Source organism: Sander lucioperca, chromosome 22, assembly GCF_008315115.2.
Source record: "Sander lucioperca isolate FBNREF2018 chromosome 22, SLUC_FBN_1.2, whole genome shotgun sequence".
Taxonomy (NCBI): Eukaryota; Metazoa; Chordata; class Actinopteri; order Perciformes; family Percidae; genus Sander; species Sander lucioperca.
Genome location: NC_050194.1, coordinates 19936681 through 19961152, shown reverse-complemented (window position 1 = coordinate 19961152; position 24472 = coordinate 19936681). Strand labels below are relative to the sequence as shown.

Here is a 24472-nt window from a genome sequence, read left to right as displayed (position 1 = left end):
GCAATTATCTAATTAACCAGTCACATGGCAGCCGCTTCAATGCATTTAGGGGTGTGGTCCAGGTTTAGACAATCTCCTGAACTCCAAACTGAATGTCAGAATGGGAAAGAAAGGTGATCTAAGCAACTTTGAGTGTGGCATGGTTGTTGGTGCCAGACGGGCTGGTCTGAGTATTTCACAATCTGCTCAGTTACTGGGATTATCACGCACAACCATTTCTAGGATTTACAAAGAATCGTCTGAAAAAGGAAAAACTTCCAGTATGCGGCAGTCCTGTGGGTGAAAATGCCTCGTTGATGCTAGAGGTCAGAGGAGAATGGGCCACCTGATTCAAGCTGATAGAAGATCAACTTTGACTCAAATAACCACTCGTTACAACCGAGGTATGCAGCAAAGCATTTGTGAAGCCACAACACAAACAACCTTGAGGTGGATGGGCTACACCAGCAGAAGACCCCACTAGGTACCTCTCATCTCCACTAAAAATAGGAAAATGAGGCTACAATTTGCACAATCTCACCAAAATTGGACAGTTGAAGACTGTAAAAATGTTGCCTGGCCTGATGAGTCTCGATTTCTGTTGAGACATTCAGATGGTAGAGTCAGAATTTGACGTAAACAGAATGAGAACATGGATCCGTCATGCCTTGTTACCACTGGGCAGGCTGGTGGTGGTGGTGTAATGGTGTGGGGGATGTTTTCTTGGCACACATGAGGCCCTTTAGTACCAACTGGGCATCGTTTAAATGCCACAGCCTACCTGAGCATTGTTTCTGATCATGTCCATCCTTTTATGACCACCATGTACCCCTCCTCTGATGGCTACTTCCAGCAGAATAATGCACTATGTCACAAAGTTCGAATCATTTCAAATTGGTTTCTTGAACATGACAATGAGTTCACTGTACTAAAATGGCCCCCAGAGTCACCAGATCTCAACCCAATAGAACATATTTGGGATGTGGTGGAACGGGAGCTTCGTGCCCTGAATGTGCATCCCACAAATCTCCATCAACTGCAAGATGCTATCCTATCAATATGGGCCAACATTTCCATAGAAGCCTTCCAGCACCTTGTTGAATCAATGCCACGAAGAATTAAGGCAGTTCTGAAGGCAAAAGGGGGTCAAACACAGTATTAGTATGGTGTTCCTAATAATCCTTTAGGTGAGTGTACAGCTGCATTGACTAAAATACCGGTAGGACAATAATCCAGAAAAACAAAGTGTGGAAAAAAGCATGAATATATTGTTGAATCTGTTAAATTAAATTGGTAGAAATGTACATTACAATGAACTTGAATTTTATTTTGACTTAATATTATATGAAAGGCACTTAGGAGATTATCCGCACTATTTTTTCCCCGGCCTTAATTTCAGACCGGCCTTTATTTGTCCATGTTGACCACGCCCCCGACTTTTAATTGACTACCGGTTTTTATTTGAGGAAATACAGTAGTATGCCTTTAATGGATTTTAGTCTTAGATTTTCAGTTCTGTGCTCTGAATGTGGGTTACATACGTTTCTGATATGGAAGTGATTCCTGAGGCAGTGCATACAATTCTGTGCAGCTGCTTCCTCTTCTGTGCTGTGTGTGAGTTGCCGAACCACACAGATGTGGAAAAAGTCTGCACACTTTCTATGGCAGCTCTGTAAAATTGCAGCAGAAACTCCAAACTTTTTGAGTTGGTGTAAGAAAATAATCTCTGATGGGCTTTTTTTATGATAGTAGTAGTGCAGGTTGTCATCCAATTTCAGAGCGCAGGACATTGTTGTACCCAGAAACTTGAAGCTGTCCACTCTTTTCAGCTCTACTCCATTTATGGTCAGTGGCGGGAGAGCCTTTCTGTTCCTACAAAAGTCCAACACCAGCTCCTTAATTTTAGAGATGTTTAGTTCAAGATTATGTCTGATGAGATCAGCCCAACCACTGTTGTGTCATCAGCGAACTTGTACAGTTTGACATTTGAGTTACAGTCATTTGTATACAGTCTAGTATACTGTATATAGCAGGCATATCGTGTCAATAAAGTATCAGCAATTTGTATTGTAAACGCACATTTATCCAAAGCATATGTCTAACTGCTTATTTGCTGCTAATTTTAATCCAGTTTAGGAGGAGGCACAGCAGAACATAAAAATAAGTCTCAGAGGGAATATTAGAGGATTATTATTTTATATATGAAGTTATATTTTCCTTCATCGCAAACATGCTCTATAAACATACACAGAGAGATACTCACAAGGCTTACTGGTTGTCATGATGCATTTACATGTATTGTATGTTCAATATTTTTTTTTAGTACATTCATTTATTAGAACTGTAACTGTGATGTGTGTGTGTTTGTGCCATCTGGCACTATTTTGCTCTAATTCTGTAAAATACATACCTTAACTGTCTATACCTAAAGTCAGTGGTGGAAGAAGTACTCAGATCTTATACAAAAGTAGAAATACCACAGTGTAGAAATACTCTGTTACAAGTAAAAGTCCTGCATTCAACATTTTACTTAAAAGGACAAAAGTATTAGCATCAAAATAATATATTTTATATAATTCTAGCTTCCAAGTAGTGTTCCTTATGTATTCAAATCCAAACATATACATTTTGTTTGAACCAAGTATGTTTTCGCGTCAAAATGCTAATGTCAGTTTAAGTTTATGCTATATATTTAGAATATTTTCACCGCTTTATTATATTATTTCAGAATAATAATGTATATTATTGGATTTATATAATATAATTAGTGATGCATTAATTGGTACATGCCTTATATACTGCTGGGTAGCTTGTCAATTTTATCCCCGTGGATCTTATGATAATACATCAAATGTATTTGTTGACTATATTTTGTATTATTAATCTGAATCTGCAAAGTAACTAAAGTTTTCAAATAATTGTAGTGGAGTTAAAAGTACAATAATTCTCTCTGGAGTGTAGTGAAGTAGAAGTAAAAAAGTAGCAGAAAATGGAAATACTCAAGTAGACAAGTACCTTAAAAATGGTACTGAAGCGCTTAAGATCAGTCCTAAAATGTTATGGATAGGGATGTCCAGATCCGATCACGTGATCGGAAATCGGGCCCGATCACGTGGTTTCAGACTCGATCGGAATCGGACGTTACCTCCCGATCAGGACTCGGATATATATGTATATATATTCTCATTATTTTTTAACACATCTATAGTTATGGGGTGGCACAGAGTTAGACCCTTTTGACTCCACTCAGAAACAGCAACGCATGCGGCATGACATCACTTTGTTGCAGAGACGCTATTGGTTAAATGCAGAAGCAGCTTGAAGCGGAGCGCGAGTATGTCTGGAGGTATTATAAAGTTGAATTATTATAGAAGTATCGGATCGGGACTCGGTATCGGTAGATACTCAAAATCAAATGACTCGGACTCAAGGGCAAAAAAACCTGATCGGGACATCCCTAGTTGTGGAGTACCATGGGTCTTGAGACGCACCCAATTGTTAAATGGCTTGTTGATTTTCCTGTGGGAGGATTAGTGTCCAGGATTTATGCTAAACTGATGCAAGTATCCGTAGGAGAACTCCCAATAGTAAAGAAATGGGAGCGAGAGTTGAGCTGTGAGGGGAACGTAATTAATTGGGAGACATTTTGGGACAACATTTCCCACTGTTCCAAGAACCCAAATCACCAGCAGATCCACTTCAACATAATGTCATAGGACATACTGGACTCCTCAGAAAAGATACGTCTCTAAAGTCATTCCTACTCCCTATTGCACGTTCTGTCAACCTGAACAAACTGGAACTTTCCTGCACATGGTCTGGGAGTGTGAACAGGTGCATGAGTTTTGGAATAAAACAACATCAATAATATCTGATGTGATAGGATGTCGAATTCCTACTGACCCGATTATTTTGTTACTTAATGACGACTCTAAATTACACCTGCTTGGGAGACAGAAGAAAGTTTGGTTAGCTGGCTCAACCGCGACCAAAAAAATGATAGCTCAACGCTGGCTCCCACTCCACTCGCTTTGTATAAAACAGTGGTTGGCGTATTTTCTGGACATAGTTATGCTTGAGCTCTCTACAGCAAGAATTAACAAAGCCAGGTCATCGACTATAGACCGACGGAAAAACGCAGCAGCACAAGTATCAGTCCTAATGACCACAACACCACAAGAATGAGAGGAGAGCGACTAGGCAAGGTTTGATTTTTGTTTTTTTGTATATTGGTTTGTTTTGTTTTCCTCGAGACCGCAGAGGGTGGGGGGTGGCAGAGGGTTTTGGTTCTTGTTCGAGTGCATTTATTTGTTCTGTATATTGTATGTTAAAAATATAAAAATAATAAAAAATTGATCATAATTTTTTTTTTAAATGGTACTGAAGTACAGTACTTAGTTACATTCCCCCACAGCTTAAAGTAGCCTACATTTTGCGAGTATTTTTATGATGTGGTCTTTGAATTTTTCCACCACCACTGTGAGTATGAAATGTTATATCGTTGAAGTGTGTGATATTTCAGGATTTCATGTTGCAACCATTGAGTGTAATACACGTTTTGTCTCTGAGAGAATTGCAGTTATAATTTCTTCGCCAACATGCAGAAAAACACAGAGACAGAGAGGCAGTGTTGCCCCAGAGGAACAACATGAGCGTCCAGGTCATTAACAAATGCAGTAAGCCCCTTAAGTATGATTCCCTGCCCTTCCTCCCCGATTCATCCCACAGCTCCTCCCAGTTAAAACGTGACACACATCAGTTGTGTGACAGGTCACGTGACGGCCGTAGCATTGATCCGGAAGGAGGGAGGGGAGAGAGGAGGAAGGCTGGAGGGGGTGGCTGATGCCGAGAAACTGCATCAGGTCAGCCAGAGACAGTCTGATTCATACGGGAAGCCTGGTGATTTAGCTTCAAAATAAAGCAGAAATATTGTAGCTTTAATGCAGTCACTGTTTTTACATGTGAGCCTTTTCTTTTGTTACATAAATTAGCCACTGTTTTGCTAAGAAAATAACATAACAATACTGATTCACAGGACGGTGTGAGGTTGCTCATGACAAACCCACAGAGAATTGTCACCCAAATGTGCAGCTCTATAAAGCTTTTTAAGCTTGATTTATGGTTCTGCGTTAAAGCTTTAGTGCGTAACTTTTTTATATTAATGAACGTCTGTTACATTCAAGCCATTGCCAAATTAGTTGCTAAAAAGCTAATTAAGACTATCAGCTCCACCAAAGTCTCTCTGTATTTCTCAGTAAGGCTATGTTCTGAAGATTGCGTTGTCCGGCGACTTTCGCGTGCAGAAAATCGAGTGTAGATAATAACCTCTTCTGAAGAGTCCATCATGGTTTTTTTTTTAATCCTCTGTGTCCTCCTTGGCTACAAGCAACTGCGTGGAGGAGGGGTGGGGGGGGGGGGTGCACGATCACGGAAGGCTTGTATCATGTGGACGCACCGACATGTGTTGTTGTCATTACTTAGAATTCCTCATGGGGGTGACAGAAACTACGCGCTATAGCTTTAAATCGACGCCGTGGGTACGTACGTAGAGATACGGACCCTACGACATGCACCTCTCGTAAAATGTAACTACATGTCGCGGCGACGCAGGCCGCAACAACTATGATTGGTCCGCTTGGCCGTGGCTTTATAGTGTTGCATTTCCCCTAGTCTATCTTGACGTTCCAATTCAGGGATTGCTCCGGTGAAATGCCAATAAAATAGAGCATGTTTTTCTCTCGTCCAGGAATGCTGGGTGAACTAGCCAGACCTTCAGAAGTAGAAGCATAAATCCGCCTTTAGCCTCTTTACCTCCATGTTTTGATGCACGTCACATTATGGTTCATTCTCAATACTCACTCTCAATGCTCTCATCAACCTTGTTTTCAGCAGTAGCAGGCAGCTGTTTTTAGAAGAAGCTCACTGTACGCTACTTGCTCAGCACCAAACAGCAAAACAAACAAAGGTAGCGACTATCTGGTGAAGAAAGTGGAACATCAAGCAACTAAAAAAGTTTTCAGGGGTTGCTGCTAAAGACTCAAACAGAGCCAAAATTAGAGTGACTGACTAATATGTCCCCTGCATTAAATCCTATGCCATTTATATCAATTAGGGTAAATGTAATATTAGAAACACCTCTTAGTATACCACAATACAACTACAGCCTTTACAATGACCATAAAATTCAATTAGCTACCCTCTAACAGTAAACCAAACATTACTGGGGGGCGTTGCGGTTACATAGCGTCTGTCCTAGACCACTATGTCACTGTGAAGCCTGGTTAAGTTTTATTCTGAATGAAACAATGCATTGGTTGGTGTGATTGAGTATTGTGAAGCATGTTAAAATATACATATACATTTGCTTTTCTAAAGCAAACGCTTCATTTTGGGGGGTTTTAAAAATGGTGGTGCAGGTGAAGTGGATGGACTCATAATTAACCATACGCGTAAGAGGGAGTGATAGGCTATTTATATATGGCATGCATGTAAAACCCAGTGATGCAAAAAAAAAAAAAAAATGAAATACTGGCACCCTGCTAGTGGGCCAGCTTTTCTTCCCTATGTGAAAGCTGACAGCTGGAGAGGGTTGTTGAAAGGCCTACAAGTAATTTTATGTAATTACAAAACTGGAAGCCCAAAATGTCTAGCTGTAACCACTGTGCTTATTTTGAAAGATGGTGCATTTATTTATTTACTTATTTGCACATAAAAAAAATACAACTATTATGAAAGAAAAGATAACACAAATACATTCACATACATATATGCATACACTTACATGTAGCACTTGCATTTACATGAAGTAAGAGTAAATATTATAATGCTATAAATATTCTGTCTCTGTTCTATTTCTATTATATATTTATGTTCTTGTCTGTTGCAGTACTTTGCTGTATTGTTTATTTCCTTTTGATACTTTATGCACCAATCACCAAGGCAAATCCCTTGTGTTAACGTTACTTGGCAATAATTCATATTCTGAGTAGTTAGATTTCACCACTGAAAAACTGTGTGTATTTAATCATAAACTATTTAATTCGTTGGTACAACTGATGTTTTAGTGTTAATAAATGCCTCTGAATCATTAAGTGGTTTATTATGTACAAACAATCCCCTTGAAGATAATGTGGCCTCAGGTTTTGCGCTTAAACGTGGTTTTATTTTGAAGCATTACCGGAAGTGGTGCGTTATACTGGTAATCTTGATGCTGGTTTGGAGACCAGTCCAGCTCGCCTGCATTCCTCCTCTCTCTAAGCCTGACCGACAGAGACAGAGAAAGAAAGGGGGAGAAAACGCCGATTATTATTCTCAAACGTGTTGGATTTTTAAGAACCGCGGAGTCGACTCACACCGACTAGATACGGCCACGACAAAATAACCACGTCAAGCCGGCTTCTTTTGGACCTACAATAACGACAAAAGGCGTGTTTTTCTTTAATAATGACGGGACTTGCCGTTAATGTGCCTGTGTAGGTCAGCTATCGAAAAGCAGCTTTGGTGAAACAGCCTCACGGCGGATATCTCCTCTTTTTTTAAATGAGGATTTGCAAGATGGCTGATGACAGCTACCCCTAACAAGGACAGAAAAGCGACGTCCCCTTTAAGATTAGGAGGGTATATTTTTGTATTTCTATTAGTTTAATATATAGAATATGTCTGCTTTAAAAAAATAATGACTATATCTTATAACCGTGCTTGTCGGTTAATCTAGTGTTTGTTTGTAACGTTACCTGTGGTAGAAAATGGTGAGGTGACGTCTGAGGTAATTTACACGATTTAATCGAGATAAGGAAGTAGAAAAATATGTTGTTGGCTAAAGGCTGAGGCGGTGAAAGGCGAATAAGGTGGAGACCAAAGTAAAAGAGGATAAAAACTGGATAAAATAATAACATTAATCTTTGGGTGAGGAGATATTTGATAGATGTGTCGGAGGGGGGAAACCAAAAGGCTCTGCAACAGCAGCCAACATTCCTGCGGATCCTAAAACCCTTTGTTTTGTGCGCAGGAGCTGGACTCGACTATTAAAACGATTAACTATGCAGTAAACAGGCTCGACATGATGGCCCGGGTATGATTTTGTGTTTAATGAGATTATAAGGCCTTTGTTGTCGACAGAAACCTGGTAGGAAAAAGCCGAGGCCTAGTGTACAGAAATGCGAGCTGTGCCACATAGCAGGCGTTATTCATCAAATACAAATGTCGCTTTTATGTTAAATTGAAGGGCTGGATGTAGCTGTGTCGTTAATCTGACTTGTGAAACAGTATTTCTTGTCTACTGCCAAACCGTCGCTGGTTGTATGTATAATTAAACTGCAGGTGGAGGCTCCTCGGATACTTATTTATGATTCAGCGGACAAAAGCATTGCGCTGCGCTGTGATTATTGACGGAATCAAGCGTCCTTGACGTCCAGATAGAACAGATTCAGTTTTTTTTTTTTTTTAAAAAGCTCTCTTTGTGTGAATAGTAATCAGGGTGTGGACTGGAGCAGTCCTTTCTCGTTGTTTTCATGCTTCGTTTGTTGGTCTGAATTGGTCCACAGTCAATCATAATCTGACGTTGAGGTGAAGGAAGCTTTCAAGGTAAGGGCCTGAGCAGGCATCATCAGTAAAAGGGTACAGCGTCTTTTCATGTGCTACACAGAGATTTATTCACCTCATGATCATATAAGTAATTGTGTAGATATTACGTTCTCTGTGCCTTGTTCGCATTTCATGGTTTACCTGTAGCTGAAAGGCTTTTAGCTTCCTTTAGGCCTAAAACACACAGAGCTGTAAATGGCCCAGTGTATGTGTGTGTGATTTAGAGGAAAGGAAAGTACCGTTTACTGTAATCTGTATAACGTCAGCCCCTGCTGTGTATGTTGAAATCACCAAGGTGTTGTCATCCTTGCCTGAAGCCTTCTGTAGTACATTTTCTGGAATTTGCCTTCATGCTGCAGCAATAAGCAATACTTGTCATCTGTCAGGGAGTCTCCTTTAATTTGGTCACAAGGGTTGAAGTACACAGACTGAGCTTTCAAGACGGCATCGAGCCTGTTCATATCTTTTTCTCAAGACTCATCTTGAAAGTGTCAGGTTTCCTGCGAGGACAGAGAGGCCTAAAGGTCTGGTAGAAGTGGGAAACAGTTAGTGTATGCCTGTCCGCACCATGATGGCCTCTGACATGGCTGAGACGTGGAGGAACTGTTTTGAGGAGGAGCTCATCTGCCCCATCTGCCTGCACGTGTTCTCAGATCCCATCCAGCTGCCCTGCAAGCACAACTTCTGCCGGGGCTGCATCAGCGAGGCCTGGGCCAAAGACTCCTCGCTGGCCCGCTGCCCTGAGTGCAATCATGCTTACACGCAGAAGCCCAGCCTGGAGAAGAACCACAAACTGTCCAACATAGTGGAGAAGTACAACGCCCTGAGTGTGGAGAAGGCCACCACGCCGGCGCTGCAGTGCATCCTGTGCCGCCGAGGCCCGCCACTCCCCGCAGTGAAGGTGTGCCTGCGCTGCAACGCCCCGTGCTGCCAGTCCCACGTCCAGACACACCTGCAGCAGCCCTGCTCAGCCCTCGGGCACCTGTTGGTGGAGGCGGAGGCGGTGAAGGCCTGGACCTGCCTGCAGCATGACGAGTACCGGCTGTACCACTGCGAGGCTGAGCACACAGCGGTGTGCCAGTATTGCTGCTTCGCCCGCTGCCACCCCAGCCACGGCCATGCAGTCACTGACGTGGAGCTGAGACGCAACGACATCAGAGTAAGAATCCTATCATACTGTACATAACACATACATTAAACAAACACATCATTCACTTCAGGGTGTAGTCACACTCTGACGTTGTGACAGAAACAAAATTACAGCCAGTGGGTTGACTTCATCACTGGCTCTTCGTGGAAGCACAAGTCAGACAACTTGCAAGAAAAGCTGAAATGATTGGTCACTTAATCGATTAGTCGATAGATAGAAAATGGACATTTTATAGATTAATCAAGAAAGTAATCAATTCATATTTTTTTTTACATCCTGCTCCGTGGGCAAGAAGATAACCATTAGTTGTGGCCCTACTTGCAAGAATTTGTCAATTCATCGGTGATCACTAAGTGTTGGCTAAGTGCCTACTCTACCAAAATGTAGCTTCACACAAGCCAGTGAGGTCATTTTTCGTCCACTTTTTTTGCCAACAAGCAAATACCACCAAAACAAAGGGCAGATTTTAATGTCATTTTTAGCCAAATAAAAGACATTAAGTGGAGATTTTTGTGTACAAAGTTCTCAATTGTTTATGTATTTTGCAAATCACTTGACTCAAAAACAGAATTTCTAAATTAAAGTGTTTTTTAGCACCCGTGATAGTCTTGTGCATTTTTGTGATCCATTCCAACCTCCATTCTCATCTGTTGGAATGACAAACAATGCAGTCGAGGGTGGAACAATGAGGGGCCCTCAGAGGGCCTTATCTCCCCAGCACAGGTGCATCCTAGCTCAGGGATCGCCAGTTTTGAGGGGGGAGTGGAGTGGAGACAAGGGGAAGGGGGATTAAAGTGATTCGTCAGTTGATTCTGCGGTCGACTTGGGTTTTTTATTAACCTCTTCCCTTCCTGGGGGTTTGGTGCTTGCTGTCGTCGGTTTGGGCAGAGGTCGGATTGGTTTTCCTCCCCCTTTCTTTCTTTCTTTTTAAAGGGCTGGGTGACGGGGCAGCTTAGTCAGAGGGAGAACCATGAAGGCCTCCATGCTGACTGACTCATTTTGTTCACCTAACACCCTGTTTAGGTGTCAACCGTGTCATGCTCGGGTTTATTTCCTGTTGGTAACGCTATGACTCAGCTTTTGGTATAGTTAATTGGTCACCTGGGGCACAGGAAGTGTCATAGGGTGGGCCCTTGTCTGAATTTAAAAGCTGTATTACCAAAATCCTTCACGGTTATAGCTTTTTCCTACATCATCTATAATCAGGCTGGGCAATAAGTAGAGCCCCGATTTAATTAGGGCTGCATGCTAACATGCTCATAATAGATCTTTTTTCAAAAAAATGTACATAATAGGAAAAGCACAGGTGAATTTAATATGATGGCTCTGTTTCATTACGAGTCCCGGTAAGCTATTCCAGTGAGCCAGCATGCACAGGACGTCCCCTAAGTTATTATTATTATTATTATTATTATTATTATTATTATTATTATTATTATTATTATTATTATTAAATACACCTATGATTTTGCTACTCTGACAAGTCAATGTCTGCTGTGAAAAAAGGTGAATAAGACTATGCTAACATGCTGATGATAAACTGGTGTCATGTTTACCATGTTCACCATCTTGTGTTAGCATGCTAGGGACAGAAGTGCTTTGGGCTTACATGCTCAAAAATGATAGTGCTTATGTGCTTTTACACAGGTATAATGTTTACTATGTTCACCATCTTAGTGTATTAGCAGCATGCTGATGTTTGCTAATTAGCACTATGGGATCATGGTAGTGTGATCAGTTTTGCAGCTATTTTATCATAAACCAAAAGTAGGACAGTAGCTAACAAATGTTTTCATTTTCTATTAATCTGATTTAGTATTTGGTCAATAAATTGTGTTGTCTCCGAAATGACAAAAAATTGGGAGAAATGCCCATTATAATTTCCCACAGTCCTAGGTGACCTCTTGTTTTGTACAAACAACAGTCCAAAACTACAAAGATATTCATTTACTATCATATAAGACAAAGAAAAGCATCAAATCCTGACATTAAAGAAGCAAGCGTTAACCTTCACTAACATTAAAAGTAAATACAATTTGATTTGATAGAAAAGAGCAGCAAATACCATATTTTTAATGAGTGTGGCTATTATTTAGGCCATCCTCTACTAAATAAAATGATTTCCCACCTCTGCTAAATGATTTCCTGGGGGAGCCACATATGTAGATATCAGAAAAATATGTTATTACATTGTGACATTGATTTTAGCCATATTAACCCTCATGGTAGTGACTACTTAAACATCCTCCATGTTGAATGCACTTAAGGAATGCAGAGTGGACCCCTGTCCAGACACAAGCTACCCTACAGCAACAACCCCCCCGCCCCCCCAAATTCACCTCTCACACCAGCCACTCCAGGCGAGGACCGACCTTCCCTCTGGCCCTGCTCTCCTGCTCTGGTCGCTCTGATGGAAAAGACGCTGTGGGGAAATGACAGCTAAAGAGCACCCTCCCTTCTTAATACCCCCCTCTCTCACCCCCTCCCCTCCCCCAAAGGTATCCCATACATTTATTTTGCTACCCCTCTCTGGGAAGCTTCGGCTCCTTCGACCCTGTTTTTCCCCTGGCTTCTGCTCAGAGCCTAACTCAATCAGCACAACCAGGTCACAGTCGTGTGTGTGTGTGTGTGTGTGTGTGTGTGTGTGTGTGTGTGTGTGTGTGTGTACCATGTGCCACTGAGGCCCAAAACTATGCAGGTTTTCATTCCTATCTATCGAGCTCTACAGCAGCTGATCACTTATGATAAAGGCAGCTGCTGTGTAGTTGCATGGTGGTATGTGAACAGACAACTGATTATTGACCTGTGGGATTAATGACAGATTTAATCCCTTTTTTAACCACTCTGCTCCCGAGCGAAACATCTTAATAGCTATTGGCACATTTTTCAAGCAAACATGCCAACCATTTGCTGGTTTCAGCTTCTCAAATGTGAGGATTTGTTGCTTTTCTTTGTCTTTATATGATTGTAAATTCCATATGTTTCTCCGGCGTTTCCGGGCCCCTAAAAGGGAGACATTTGGATACACTGATGACCTCGTTTTTATTTGAAAACTCCAGGGTTGAGTTGTAGTCTGGACAGAAAGAAACGGAGATGTGTGGAAACAATTTCGCTGACACCCATTTTCACTTCCTGATTGGGTCTTGTCAGTTCTGATGTGTCCTTCCCTGATTCCTCACGGCCCTATCACGTGACCCTTTTCCGGAAGAAAATGAACATCAGCTTTGACTACTGGTGGTTAATTCAACGTGGATAACACGTTACAGCCGTTTCTGACCTTGTTGTCGATGCTAGCAGCTGTCGAGCGGAGTTACAGGTGTTGTGCCTAGTTTTGCATCCCTGCCGAGAACTACATCCAACAGATTATTTTCAAGGCAAAGTACTGTTTAAAAATAATATAATCTTCTTTGTCATGTTCATCACTGATGATAAATGAAGTCTATAATTTTAGAACATTTTAGAGTCATCAATGTTTTATTACACTCTGTATTAGTCTGCCAGTGAGTTGGATGCAATTCTTAGCAGGGATGCGAAACTCGGCACAACACCGACACATGCATGAATATTATTGCATGACCATATTACACCCATCCTCCAATCCCTCCACTGGCTCCCTGTGCACTTTCGCACTGATCTTAAAATTCTTCTATTTGTTTTTAAATGTCTGCATGGCCTGGCCCCCCAGTACCTGTCTAATCTGCTCGTGCCCTACACCCCCTCTCGTTCGCTCCGGTCGGCTGACCGGGCACTACTGGTCATCCCCAAGACCAAACGTGAATCCAGAGGTGACCGTGCGTTTGCCGTGGCAGCTCCGAGACTCTGGAATGAGCTGCCTTTGCACATCAGACTGACTGAGTCCCTTCCTGTTTTTAAATCTAGTCTTAAAACTCATTTATTTTCTTTGGCTTTTAACTCAGTTTGAGGGTTGACTTTGAGTTTTGTATTATTGCATTTCTTTTATTGTTTTATTATTTTGTGCTGTGCCTCTGTTGTATGTTGTTTATTTATAGACTGTGTTCAGCACTTGGGTCACCAGTGTTGGTTTTTAAGGTGCTTTATAAATAAAGTTGGATTGGATGAATGGTCTGCAGTATGCTTTTACAGGCGGGTTGGTTTGGATGGAGATTTGTTTTGAAACGGTGCTAAAATGCTCGTGAGGATGGAGATCCTTTAAATTTGAATAAAGGATGTAGCCTAAATTGGTGAACATCTTACCTGTTTAGCGTAAGCACATTAGCATTGTCATTGTGAGCAAAAGCATCATGTCTGAATTTAAGTATCAGATATGTGGACTCTTAGTCTTGTTTATTTGACTCTGGATCATATTGGCAGTAACCACATTATTTAGCTGTGCACCAGCTTATCAGCATGCTTCTCTTTCATTAAATGTTGATTGAGGATTATTCATATCTCACATTAAATATTAATAGCATGAAGGATTAGCAAATCTGTGTCAATGACATTCCTACTCCCAGACTTATACAATGTAGGGAGCGACATAAAGGATTGTTACTCTTATATGGAGCCATTAGTTATGTTTTCAACGTTTTTAGGCCTCAAGCTGAGCCGCATTGGGATCTCTGTTTTGCCCAATCGGGCGTCTGCTGTTGTTCACATGCCATCGTCGTCTTAGAAATAACAAGTGTTGTTCCTACAACGTTGCCATAGCTCATAGATCAGCCTCTAATTCGTGAATGCAACTTTTAAAGATGAAATACAAAGAGGAGGCACACTGAGAGGAGAGCTGCTGGAGTTTTTTCTGCCTCTGTATGCCCAGTTATCTCTGCTCGCTGCCCCCAGCTCCCCCAACATTAGTCCTCACTCACTAATGCAAACACAAAATAGCTGTTGGTTGCTATGACAGCACACCTTCCCTCCCCCACAGGGATTGTGTGTTGGTTGGAGACTAAATTAGCCGGCTCCCGGATTCTAATATCTCAGGCATGGGGAGGGGATGCTAGTGGCTAGCTGAGGTCCCAACTTCCCAAAGCTCAAGACTTGCTTTCTTTCTCTCCTCGCAGCAAAGCCTATTAAGACAGCAGGAGCGCGTGGAGGAACGAGTGCAGGAGATTGAAGAACAGCTCTGCAAACTCGACTCTGACAAGTGTGTGGTGGAGGTATGTTTGCACACCCTGAATTTGTCGGCATAAACGCAAACTTCACACATTTTCAGAGATTCTACATGGCGTTACATAATACAAAGGGACATTTAAGTAGATTGATGTTTGTTTCTCTACAGGACAGGGTGTGTGAGCTGAAAGAGGAGGTGCGTCTGCAGTACCAGCGGATGCATCAGCTCCTGGAGGAGGATCTCGGTCGGACACTGGAGGCTCTGGACCGGGCTCAGGCTCGGTTCTGTCAGGAGAACGCTGCCCAGGTTTTAGCTCTGGGTGAGCAGCGCCACGAGGCCCAGAAGCTGCTGAGCTCCATCCACACAGCCTTCAGTAAGGCGGAGGAACTGAGCTTCATGAAAAACACAAAGCCTGTTAAAATCCTCACAGACAGGTGAGAGCAAAGTTGAATTTTTAAAATGGACGTTTTACTGTTCTGCCTGTGGGTCTATAATACGCAGGTGATGTTTCCAAGCTGTCTAATCTTGAATTTTGCATGTCTCTTGGCACTTATTGCAGGTCTCAGGCATGTGTGGGCAGCAGTCTCCCTCCTTACAAAGTGGGAAATCTAAACTCTAAATTATTCCTCTCTGAAATCTCAAAAAGAGAGAAGAGCTTGAAGAGAACGCTGGAAGGTAGGATCTCAAACACATCTGTTCAGGCATATCTAGGATGTTACTGTCATGAATGTGTTTTTTATTTTATCTACCAACTGTCTCCTTATTCCACACCTTCTCTCTTCTCTCAGCTCCCCTCACCCCTCCCTCGACCTTCCTGCAGTCTGTTCCGGCGTACCCCAGTGGTCAGAGCTCTGGCTCTGGAGCAGAGAAACGGAAACATTCCACTGCCTTCCCTGAGGGAAACGGGAACGTTGGAAAAAACGCCGCTCCGGGTTTTAAGGAGTCCTCCTCCTCTTCCTCATCATCTTCCTCATCGTTAGCCAAACAGCCCTACCTGGGCTCCGGCTCTGCCTCTGGAGAAGGTCAGTCTACCAATCAGCAGCCTCTCGGCCCCTGCGGCCCGCCTCACATCAGCGAGAGTGGCGGGACAGGAAGTGGAAGCGGTTCTCTGACCAACCACCATTCAGGCTCTGTGTTCAGCTCCTCGCACTTTCCTCCTGGAGGCAGCAGCTCCTCGCACTCTTCCCAGCAGGCCGTGCTGCCTCAGTATGGCGGCCGTAAGATCCTGGTGTGTACGATGGATAACTGCTACTGCTCCGGAGTGCCCTCGGTGTCGGGCCACCGCAGCCATCCCCCGTACCCGCGCTCTGGCTCTTTCCCCTGGGTCAGCGCCCAAGACTACCCCCCTCCTCCCGGCCTGGCCTCTGGAGGTCCGTCCATGCAGGGCTTGGCAGTGAGGGACTGGATAGACGCCTCGCAGACACATAGACATGCAGATTTTTACGGGCTGTATGGGCAGCCCTCTACAAAGCACTATGTCACCAGTTAACAGAGTAGTTACACACACACACACACACACACACACACACACACACACACACTAGGATATAGAGACAGGCACCAAAATAGCACACCTTTACCGTCTTATTAACCGGAAAAACAGTTATACTATACACATTCAAATATTAAGATTTATAGCCACACACACAGATCTAGAACAAGTACACACATTCGGGGGCAGGGTTGATCTCTTTGTGCTTTTATTTTCTTCTTTTTCTTTATTTTCAGTCAGTGTTTCATGTATTGTATTATACGTAAAATGCATAAACAAGCCAACACGCTCACTCTGGCACAATAGCTCAGCATTTAACACATAAACAAGAAACGAGAGGCTTAAGAGGAGAGTGAGACATGCATTTTTTTTTATTATTTATAGAGCAGGAGATGGATTGAAAAACTGATGGAAATGAACTTTTATTTGAAAACGCCTCTTTATGGCTTCTCATTGACGCTTAGGGGAAAATAAATAAAAACCGTGCAGTGTTGGGCTTTCCAGTTTAGCACCTCGTTTCTCTGATATAATCACCCCTCTAGTTGTACTGAGGTGAATTGCCTTATGTTATTAGCATCATATTTTTCTCTGCCCAGTTCATTTTGTTTGGTAGATCCTTTAAAAGAGGGACTGCAATCCCTTTGTGTCTCCTTGATTTCCATCGTCATGGCACCTCTTCCTTTCTTTGCTGAGTTCAGGGATGGATCGTACGGCTTGAACACAAAACGCTCTTCCATGGAACACCCACAATGCACTTGTGGACGCCTTGTTATGCCTGAACTACAGATGGTGACCCACAGAGCTGCATCTGAAGGGCCGGTTGACCCTGGCCCAAAGAGTTGGGGGAATTTGGTCGTTATTACTAGCACTCCCTTCCTGCTATCAGGCTTCCCACAGGACAGAAAATCTTCTGACAAAGACTGTTTCCATTTAGTAATTACTATGACTTTGTGTTATTTGGTACAGCTGTAGGTTTCAAGCTTTTCTAGAGAGACTCTGATTTAAGAGAAAAAGGCAAGACCGGACAGACCAAACCAATCAAGCATCTGGAGGATCTGATGATGCTGTTAATTGTACTTCCTGCAGGGCAAAGATGTCACTTCCTCTCAATAAGCACACAAGCTCTTGGCTTCCTGTTTGCAGCTGAAAGCATGCAAGGAAGAGTTTTTTTTAAAGCACTCAAAAGAAGAACAATGGGGGGAAAAAATGTATGCAGTTTTAAAATGAGTGTATGGAAGATAAGAAGGGTGGGATGCATTTTTTCATGAACTTTTTCTAAAAGAACAAGACTAGACTGCAAGATGTAAGCAATTGTCATCATCCTAAAAAGGAGCTGTTACAACAGTCACCATAAAGAGAAAAAAACAACATAAAAGTATCTTTTTTTTGTAAATATTTTGGGAAATGGAAAAATTGCAGACGTGATTTGGAGGATTCCAAATAAACGAACAAATTTAAACCGGTCTCTGCTGTCAAGTCTGTATGCGCAAATCCTGTTTTCTCATGTTCGTTTAAGGATAAAGGTGGCAATGTTCTATATTTTTGTTATTGTGCATTTCCTGTTTTGCTACGAGGTTCAACTTCATGCAGATAGCTCGATCGGCCGATAGAAACACTGCTGCTCTGTGTTTGGGAAAGGAGAAGTTGTTATTCTAGTTTCCTCGTAATTTCTTGTACATTATCACACTACCACACTATAAACTGTAGCGTCACTCTCACGCACTGTTTACTTTATTACTCGCATCAGAAACATGACATGACCTCCTTTCTCAGGGGTAGAGTGCAGGGCCATTTCGTAGGCCGAAAATGTTGTATAATCATACGTTAATGTTGCATCCATGTCATATTTGGGTTATTGTATTTTCCCACTTGTAAATAGCGTTCATGTTTAAATCAAACTCGTCAGTACAACTGGGAAACTGACTTATCTGAAAACTCTGTTTCCGACATGACATCTGACTTGGAAACCAACAAACATGGATACCCTCATTGTCAACCAGAGCTCATTGTTTAATGTAAATAAGCTAAATGTATGTAGTGTTGTCAATACATCGATTAACAGAGCCTCAGAGAGTCTTGTTGAACAACAATAGAGCACTATGGTACAGAGGAATAGGTTATATCAGACCTTGGCTATGAAGATGATACTTGTTACTTGAAAATTGTTGGCTTTATTCTTTTCGTGGGATTTGTTGAAAATAAGAAACGTATAAAATATCACCAGCCTTATTTTATATACTGTAGCTCACATTTGTACAAACGCAGAATCTCAACATTTGTTTCGTGCTCAGTGTTTTTTTCCAGTTCATTAAATCATCCCTACCCAGTCATCTGCTTACTCTTCATATGACTTTTAAAAGAAACGTCATCCTCCCACTTGTACCCGAACAACCGCACATCCTCTGCAGTTCCTTCTTAAACATGCAAATCATCTGCCTGGCTATTTGTGTATTGGTTTAACTTAAAAAACCCGTTGACAGAGGGATACTTAAACAAAACTTTAAATATCTCTGTGTTCACCCAGTACAATCGGGGCTCATGGGTACGTGTGGGTTGAGGCCTGCAGAGAGAAAACAGGATGGAGAGAACAAGTCTTCAGATGAGTAGTCAATCAGAGTGTTTGTTCCCCTCAGCCTGCTTTAGCTGTTGCATTAATGCTTCCCCCTACCCAGCACTTTGAGCCTCAATCCCATTCAGACAGCAGGAATGATCCACTTGTGATGTACAGTATGTGTTTTGAGTCAGTGAACAGGGAATTTAAATAAAAACTGATTTTAGGAGATAAAGAGAATGCTTGCGGGTGAATACTTATGCCTATTCACTTTCTTTGCTGATGGTTTGATGAGAAGATTGATACCACTCTTTTCGGAGAGTGGTATCAATCTTCCCATCTAACTCAGCAAGAAGAAAATAAGAACATTTCCTAGAAAGTCAAACTATTCCTTTCAATGGGGCTTGTGCTTAGATTGTTTTGTTAATTACTGTTTCCAAAGTCAAGAATGAACTTTCAAGAGAGGAACATTCATTCAAAATGTCACTTTGCATTTCTGCCTGCCATTGCTTTTCTTCTAACGCCAATCAGTGGTTAAAGTACACGTAAAAACATACATTTTAATCATATTGCTTCTTCACGCTCCACCCTTGTTTTCCTCCCACCTCTTTCCAGTCTCGAGGTCTGATGTGCTGACTTTTTTTTCTTTCTCATGTCAGCAAACCTTAGCAGAGACGCAGGCAGCCAAGAACTGTGGGGTCGGAGGTGCAGCATAAATTACAGTGCTGCTTTTCCATCTTTCACTCTCAGACACACACACACTAACAAACACTCCCGCTCTCTCCCTCTCCAGATACACACGTTTTCTCACACTCTTGCACACAGCTGCTGCACAGCTGTCTGATCCATGAGGAGAAAGACGGTAATACGGTCGCCTACGTCTTTGATATGTATCTCTGACACACACACACACACACACTCTGTCTGGCTACCTTAAATTACCCACAACGTTCCACTGAGGGTAAAAAGATTTTATACACTGATAAAACCACCCGTGGAAGTTGTTCTTCTCTCATTTAGAGATTTTTTTTTAAAACACAAGTAGATACAGCACCAAAATGGCTAACAAAAAAAAAATTTTTTTTCTTTTTTTGATTTATTGTACACACAAATCTCTGATCTACTACAGGAACAGTTTGACATTTTGGAAAATATGCCTATTTGTGTTTTGATTGAAAGTTAGATGACAAGTTTCATGTCTGTATGGTAAATATATATGCCTACAGCAGCTGCTTAGCTTAGCTTAGCTTAGCTTAGCATAAAGACTGGAAACGGGTAAGCAGGTAGTCTGGCTCGTCTAAATGTAACCATCTAAAGCTCAGTATGTAACACGTTTTAGAGGTGCTGGTACAAGTTAGATTAGGTAGGAGATGAGAAGATTTATACCACTTTCATGTTTGCTCAGTAAATATGAAGCTACTGTGATAGCATAAAGGCTGGAAACAGCCAGCTAGTCTTGTTTGTTTAATCCATACCTGTGACCCAGTATCCTCTGACCAGTAGTGCCGATGGTGAGAAAAGCCACAGCTACATCAACTGGCATCCCACCAGTACCCCCAACATCCCGACAAGGGCGAGGGCCCATTCTTCGCTGCTTGCAGCTTTTATTGGGTTTGTTTTTTTTTTTATTCAGTTTTTGTACGGATTAACAAATGTTAATTTGTGAGCTTTAGAGGTGCTGGTTGGCAGACAGGCTAGCTGTTTCCCTCTTTCCAGTCTTTATGCCAAGCTAGCTGGCTGCTAGCATTAGCTTCATATTTACCATACTACAGATATGAGGGCAGTATGAGATCTTCTCATTAAATTCTTTGCCAGAAAGCAAATAAGCATATTCCTTTAAATTTCTTTATGTTTCTAAATGTAACTCCTGGGGTAGTTCCCATAATGTTTTGTGAGAATTTAATGTACCAGGGAGTAAAAAGCCAGAAATGAGGAACAATACTGGTGCATTCTGTATGTGTGAGAAGAGAGAAAGACTGGACAATGAGAATCTTTGTGAGAGAAGAAGAAGAATAAGAAGAGGCTGTTTGCAAGTCTCTGAGGCCCTCTGAATCAGTCACACACAATGTTACACAAAATAAAACACATGGCATACTGTTCCTACAGCAGGGACACACTGTAACACCTCTAAATGTCTTCTTTTAGGCAATTATGTATGACCTGAATGTAGTTTGGAGTTCAGCAATAAGCCTCTAGGTGACAACTTGCTGTCTCTAGAAGCTTTTCTTTTCTTTACATTTTCAAATGTTGAACACAAACAAATAGGACACAGGGTGGAAAGTAAGTAATTACAGAAGTAGTCCTAGTGTTCTACGTTTCTACAGTTAGTAACTATGCCTTCTGTGGATGAACTTAATGTTATTTTTTAGCCCATTAAAATCACCAAAATCATTAAGATTCAGCCTCTAAAGACCATGAATGCCTGTACGGATGTACAGATGTACAGACATTGGACGGCAGTCCGTCCAGTGTTTGATGATTACATCTTTAGCTACCTAACTAAAAACTGTTAAAACCACCATGAGAGAGCCATAGCATTGCATTCAAGGGACATATTCCTTCATTACTATAAACATGGCTGGTGTAGTTTATTCTGGTGTACTTCATGTGTCACTTCCAGGCAGTTTTGAAAGAAATCCTCCCTGAGATACGAACAACTGGATGAGTTACATTCAAGTATATATTTATTATATTTTGTTTTCCCTTTGCTTTCTAACAGATTTTAGTTTGGTTAAAACCAAATGGGATGTGCCCCCGGCTTTGTCTGAATAAGCAATAAATGGATCCAAGCCAGCTCCTGACTGGGCGGGAAGGTGATCAAACCACTGCTCATGAGCAAGGGGGTAAGCGAGCGTCTACAAAGCGTAGCTCCTATGGAGCCATTTTGTTGCTATTAAGCCATCACCCGCCGTTAGCATCCCATTGACTGCCATTCATTTTGGCGCCACTTTGACAGCGAATAACTTTACATCTGAAGCGTTTAAAGACTCTATTTGTCCATTGTTTATTTCTAACACGACAATGTATAAAAGGCTCCATTACCTTGTACCTCACGTTATGGCTCCGTAGCAGACGTTTTTGTAAAAATAGACTAATGATTGTGTCATAACCACGGGACTTACTGTCGCACAGTAGAGGAATTACCGTATAGTACAGGAGAAGCTCGCAGGCAGTTTCGACTTACATTAGCTGTTTAAGTTTAATTACTAATGTTAACTATCATTTTAGTGAGCAATAATTAGCCTGTGCCTATGTTATCTCCTTACATACCTACGCTCTCCGTCTCTGCGCACAGCTACCAGAAGACTTCCAACTTTCAGACAGGTTGCTCCCGTCACATCTACGTCTTCAAGCTCAGTTGGAGGCTGCGCAGTAACGCTCAGCCATCATCGGAAAACTGCTTCTAATATACTTCACTGGTCTCCGTAGAAAACGGCGTCATTTTGTCCACTTCTTTAACTGTCTATGCTCACGAGGGGCTATCACTGTCCAACCACACAAACCTGTAATTTAAAAAAAAGCCAAAAGCAGCACAGATGTATCAGTATCAAGTATCAATACCCCAATGTTAAAAAACTCTTGCAAGTTAAAACCCTGCATTAAAACTTCTACTTGAGTGGGCGCCTAGAGAGCCCAGTTGGTAGAGCAGGCACACATATAGAGGTTTACTCCTCGACGCAGTGGGCCCAGGGTTCGGCTCCAACCTGTGGCCCTTTGCTGCATGTCATTTCCCCTCTCTCCCCTTTCATGTCTTCATCTGTCCTGTCAAAAATAAAGGCCGAAAATGCCCCAAAAAAACCTCTACTTGAGTAAAAGTACATTGTATTGCTATTTATAGTGTTACATCAATGGAGCTCCCAAAGTCACGAAAGATGTTTTTTCTTTTCAGTCTTATCTGTACCCGATAATATTGTATGTGCAAAGGTTCATTATCTTGTGCAACAAGATAAATAATATCTTTCAGGACCCTTAGTTTTGTTGCAGGACAAGTTACAACTTTATTATTCTTATCGGTAACCTCAGTACTTTTAATCAGCCACATAACTTCACAACACCTGTGTGGGTATGCAAGGCCTTTCATCTATAATAACGCACAATATTTTATAAGCTGATCATATGTTTTCTACGTAAAATCAAAGTAACTATAGCTTTCAGATAAAATGTAGTGGAATAAAAAGTACAATATGTCCCCCTGTGAAATGTAGTGAAGTAGAAGTATAAAGTAATATTAATTGGAAATACTTAAGTACAAATATATACAAATTGTAATTAAATACAGTACTTTGGTTAGGTTACACCACAGGGTGATGTCTTCAACCCTCACTCCCCTCTAACATGCAGGCAACACATGCAGGTGGTCTCTTGTGTACCTGAAGGCTCACGGCCTCGCACGTATATCTCAGACCTCCTGGTACCGTACACGCCGGTACGTACTTTGAGATCCTCAGGCAGAGGTCTTTTGTCTGTTCCCAGTGATCTGGCTAAAAACTAAAGGGGACATAGCGTTTGAAGTCAAGGCCCCGAGGCTCTGGAACGACCTACCAGAAGATATTAGGTCAGCTGAGTCAATGATCTCTTTTAATTCCCTTCTGTTGTTCTGTTGTTTTAAAAACCTGATGTTTTTATATGCTTGTTTTGTGAAGCACTTTGTAACATGGAATTTGAAATGTGTTCTATAAATACAGATTAGTATTATTATATTATTATACCTTCAGCCTTTTATGCCTTGGAGATGGATTAGGTTTGTGCACTGCAGATAGTTGTCAGTCTGGCTGGAGGAGACGATGTAAGCTGCATAGGTTCTCCTGCTCAGCCCCAGGCCATGAGGCACTTACACAACCAGGTGGATATAGCACCATCTGTCTGAAACTCCTGCCTGTTAGAGCAAAACAAACTTTATTTCATATTTTTTCATATTTTGCAGCCCTTACTCTGTTACAACCAGGGACTAACTAGACAACAATTAAATCTAAGTTATTCATCGTTTCTGAGGCAGTTAAGTGTTAGATTGCAACCATAACTGTAAGGAATAACACAGGCTTTTATTTTCAGTTATGAAATCAAACTTTTCAACTGCATGTTAATCTTCAAGCAATAGGTCAAGCGTGTACCGGTGTCCTCCTGTCACAGGGTGCACGTCTAAGAATAGTCAAATTCTTAGCACGAGGTTCACTTACAGTATATTGTTACAGAAAAAGGGCAAAGATTAGGGGGAAGTCAGAAAAATAAGCCAGATTTAGGGCGAAATTTTGTCTTTACTACCCTAGAAAATCATCTCTGAATTATGTGATGCCGTATTGTTTCTTTTTGCACTTTGACCATGTGTAATTACATAACCGTTTCTCAAAGCAGTTGTCAAAAGAGCTATATTTGAAATTTGACATGTATAGTTTTGAGATAAATATTATTTATATATACACAAAGTAATATGTCTACATGAGTAGGATATCATAGTGCTATATCCCTCCCAGTACATACTGACTTCAGTTTAATAAAATGCCCTGTACCCCCACGGCTGTCTCCCACAGAGGCTTTACTGCTGTCATGAACAGCTGACTCCACCTGCTGCTGGTGTGCGACCACTAGAGCCTGGAGAGAGAGTGTTAGTGCAGGAAGCAACTTCATTTAACAATAATAACTCAATGA

General features: G+C 41.7%; 1 protein-coding gene across 1 annotated transcript; it reads left to right on the top strand.

Moving 5' to 3' along the window:
* The first annotated feature begins 7191 nt into the window (after positions 1 to 7191).
* On the top strand, positions 7192 to 17738 carry trim8b (tripartite motif containing 8b). The gene is made up of 5 exons (XM_031315046.2): positions 7192 to 9721; positions 14734 to 14829; positions 14952 to 15217; positions 15343 to 15458; positions 15572 to 17738. The coding sequence occupies exons 1-5, from the start codon at positions 9116 to 9118 to the stop codon at positions 16270 to 16272; spliced, it is 1785 nt and encodes a 594-aa protein (XP_031170906.1). The 5' UTR covers positions 7192 to 9115; the 3' UTR covers positions 16273 to 17738.
* The last annotated feature ends 6734 nt before the right edge of the window (positions 17739 to 24472 follow it).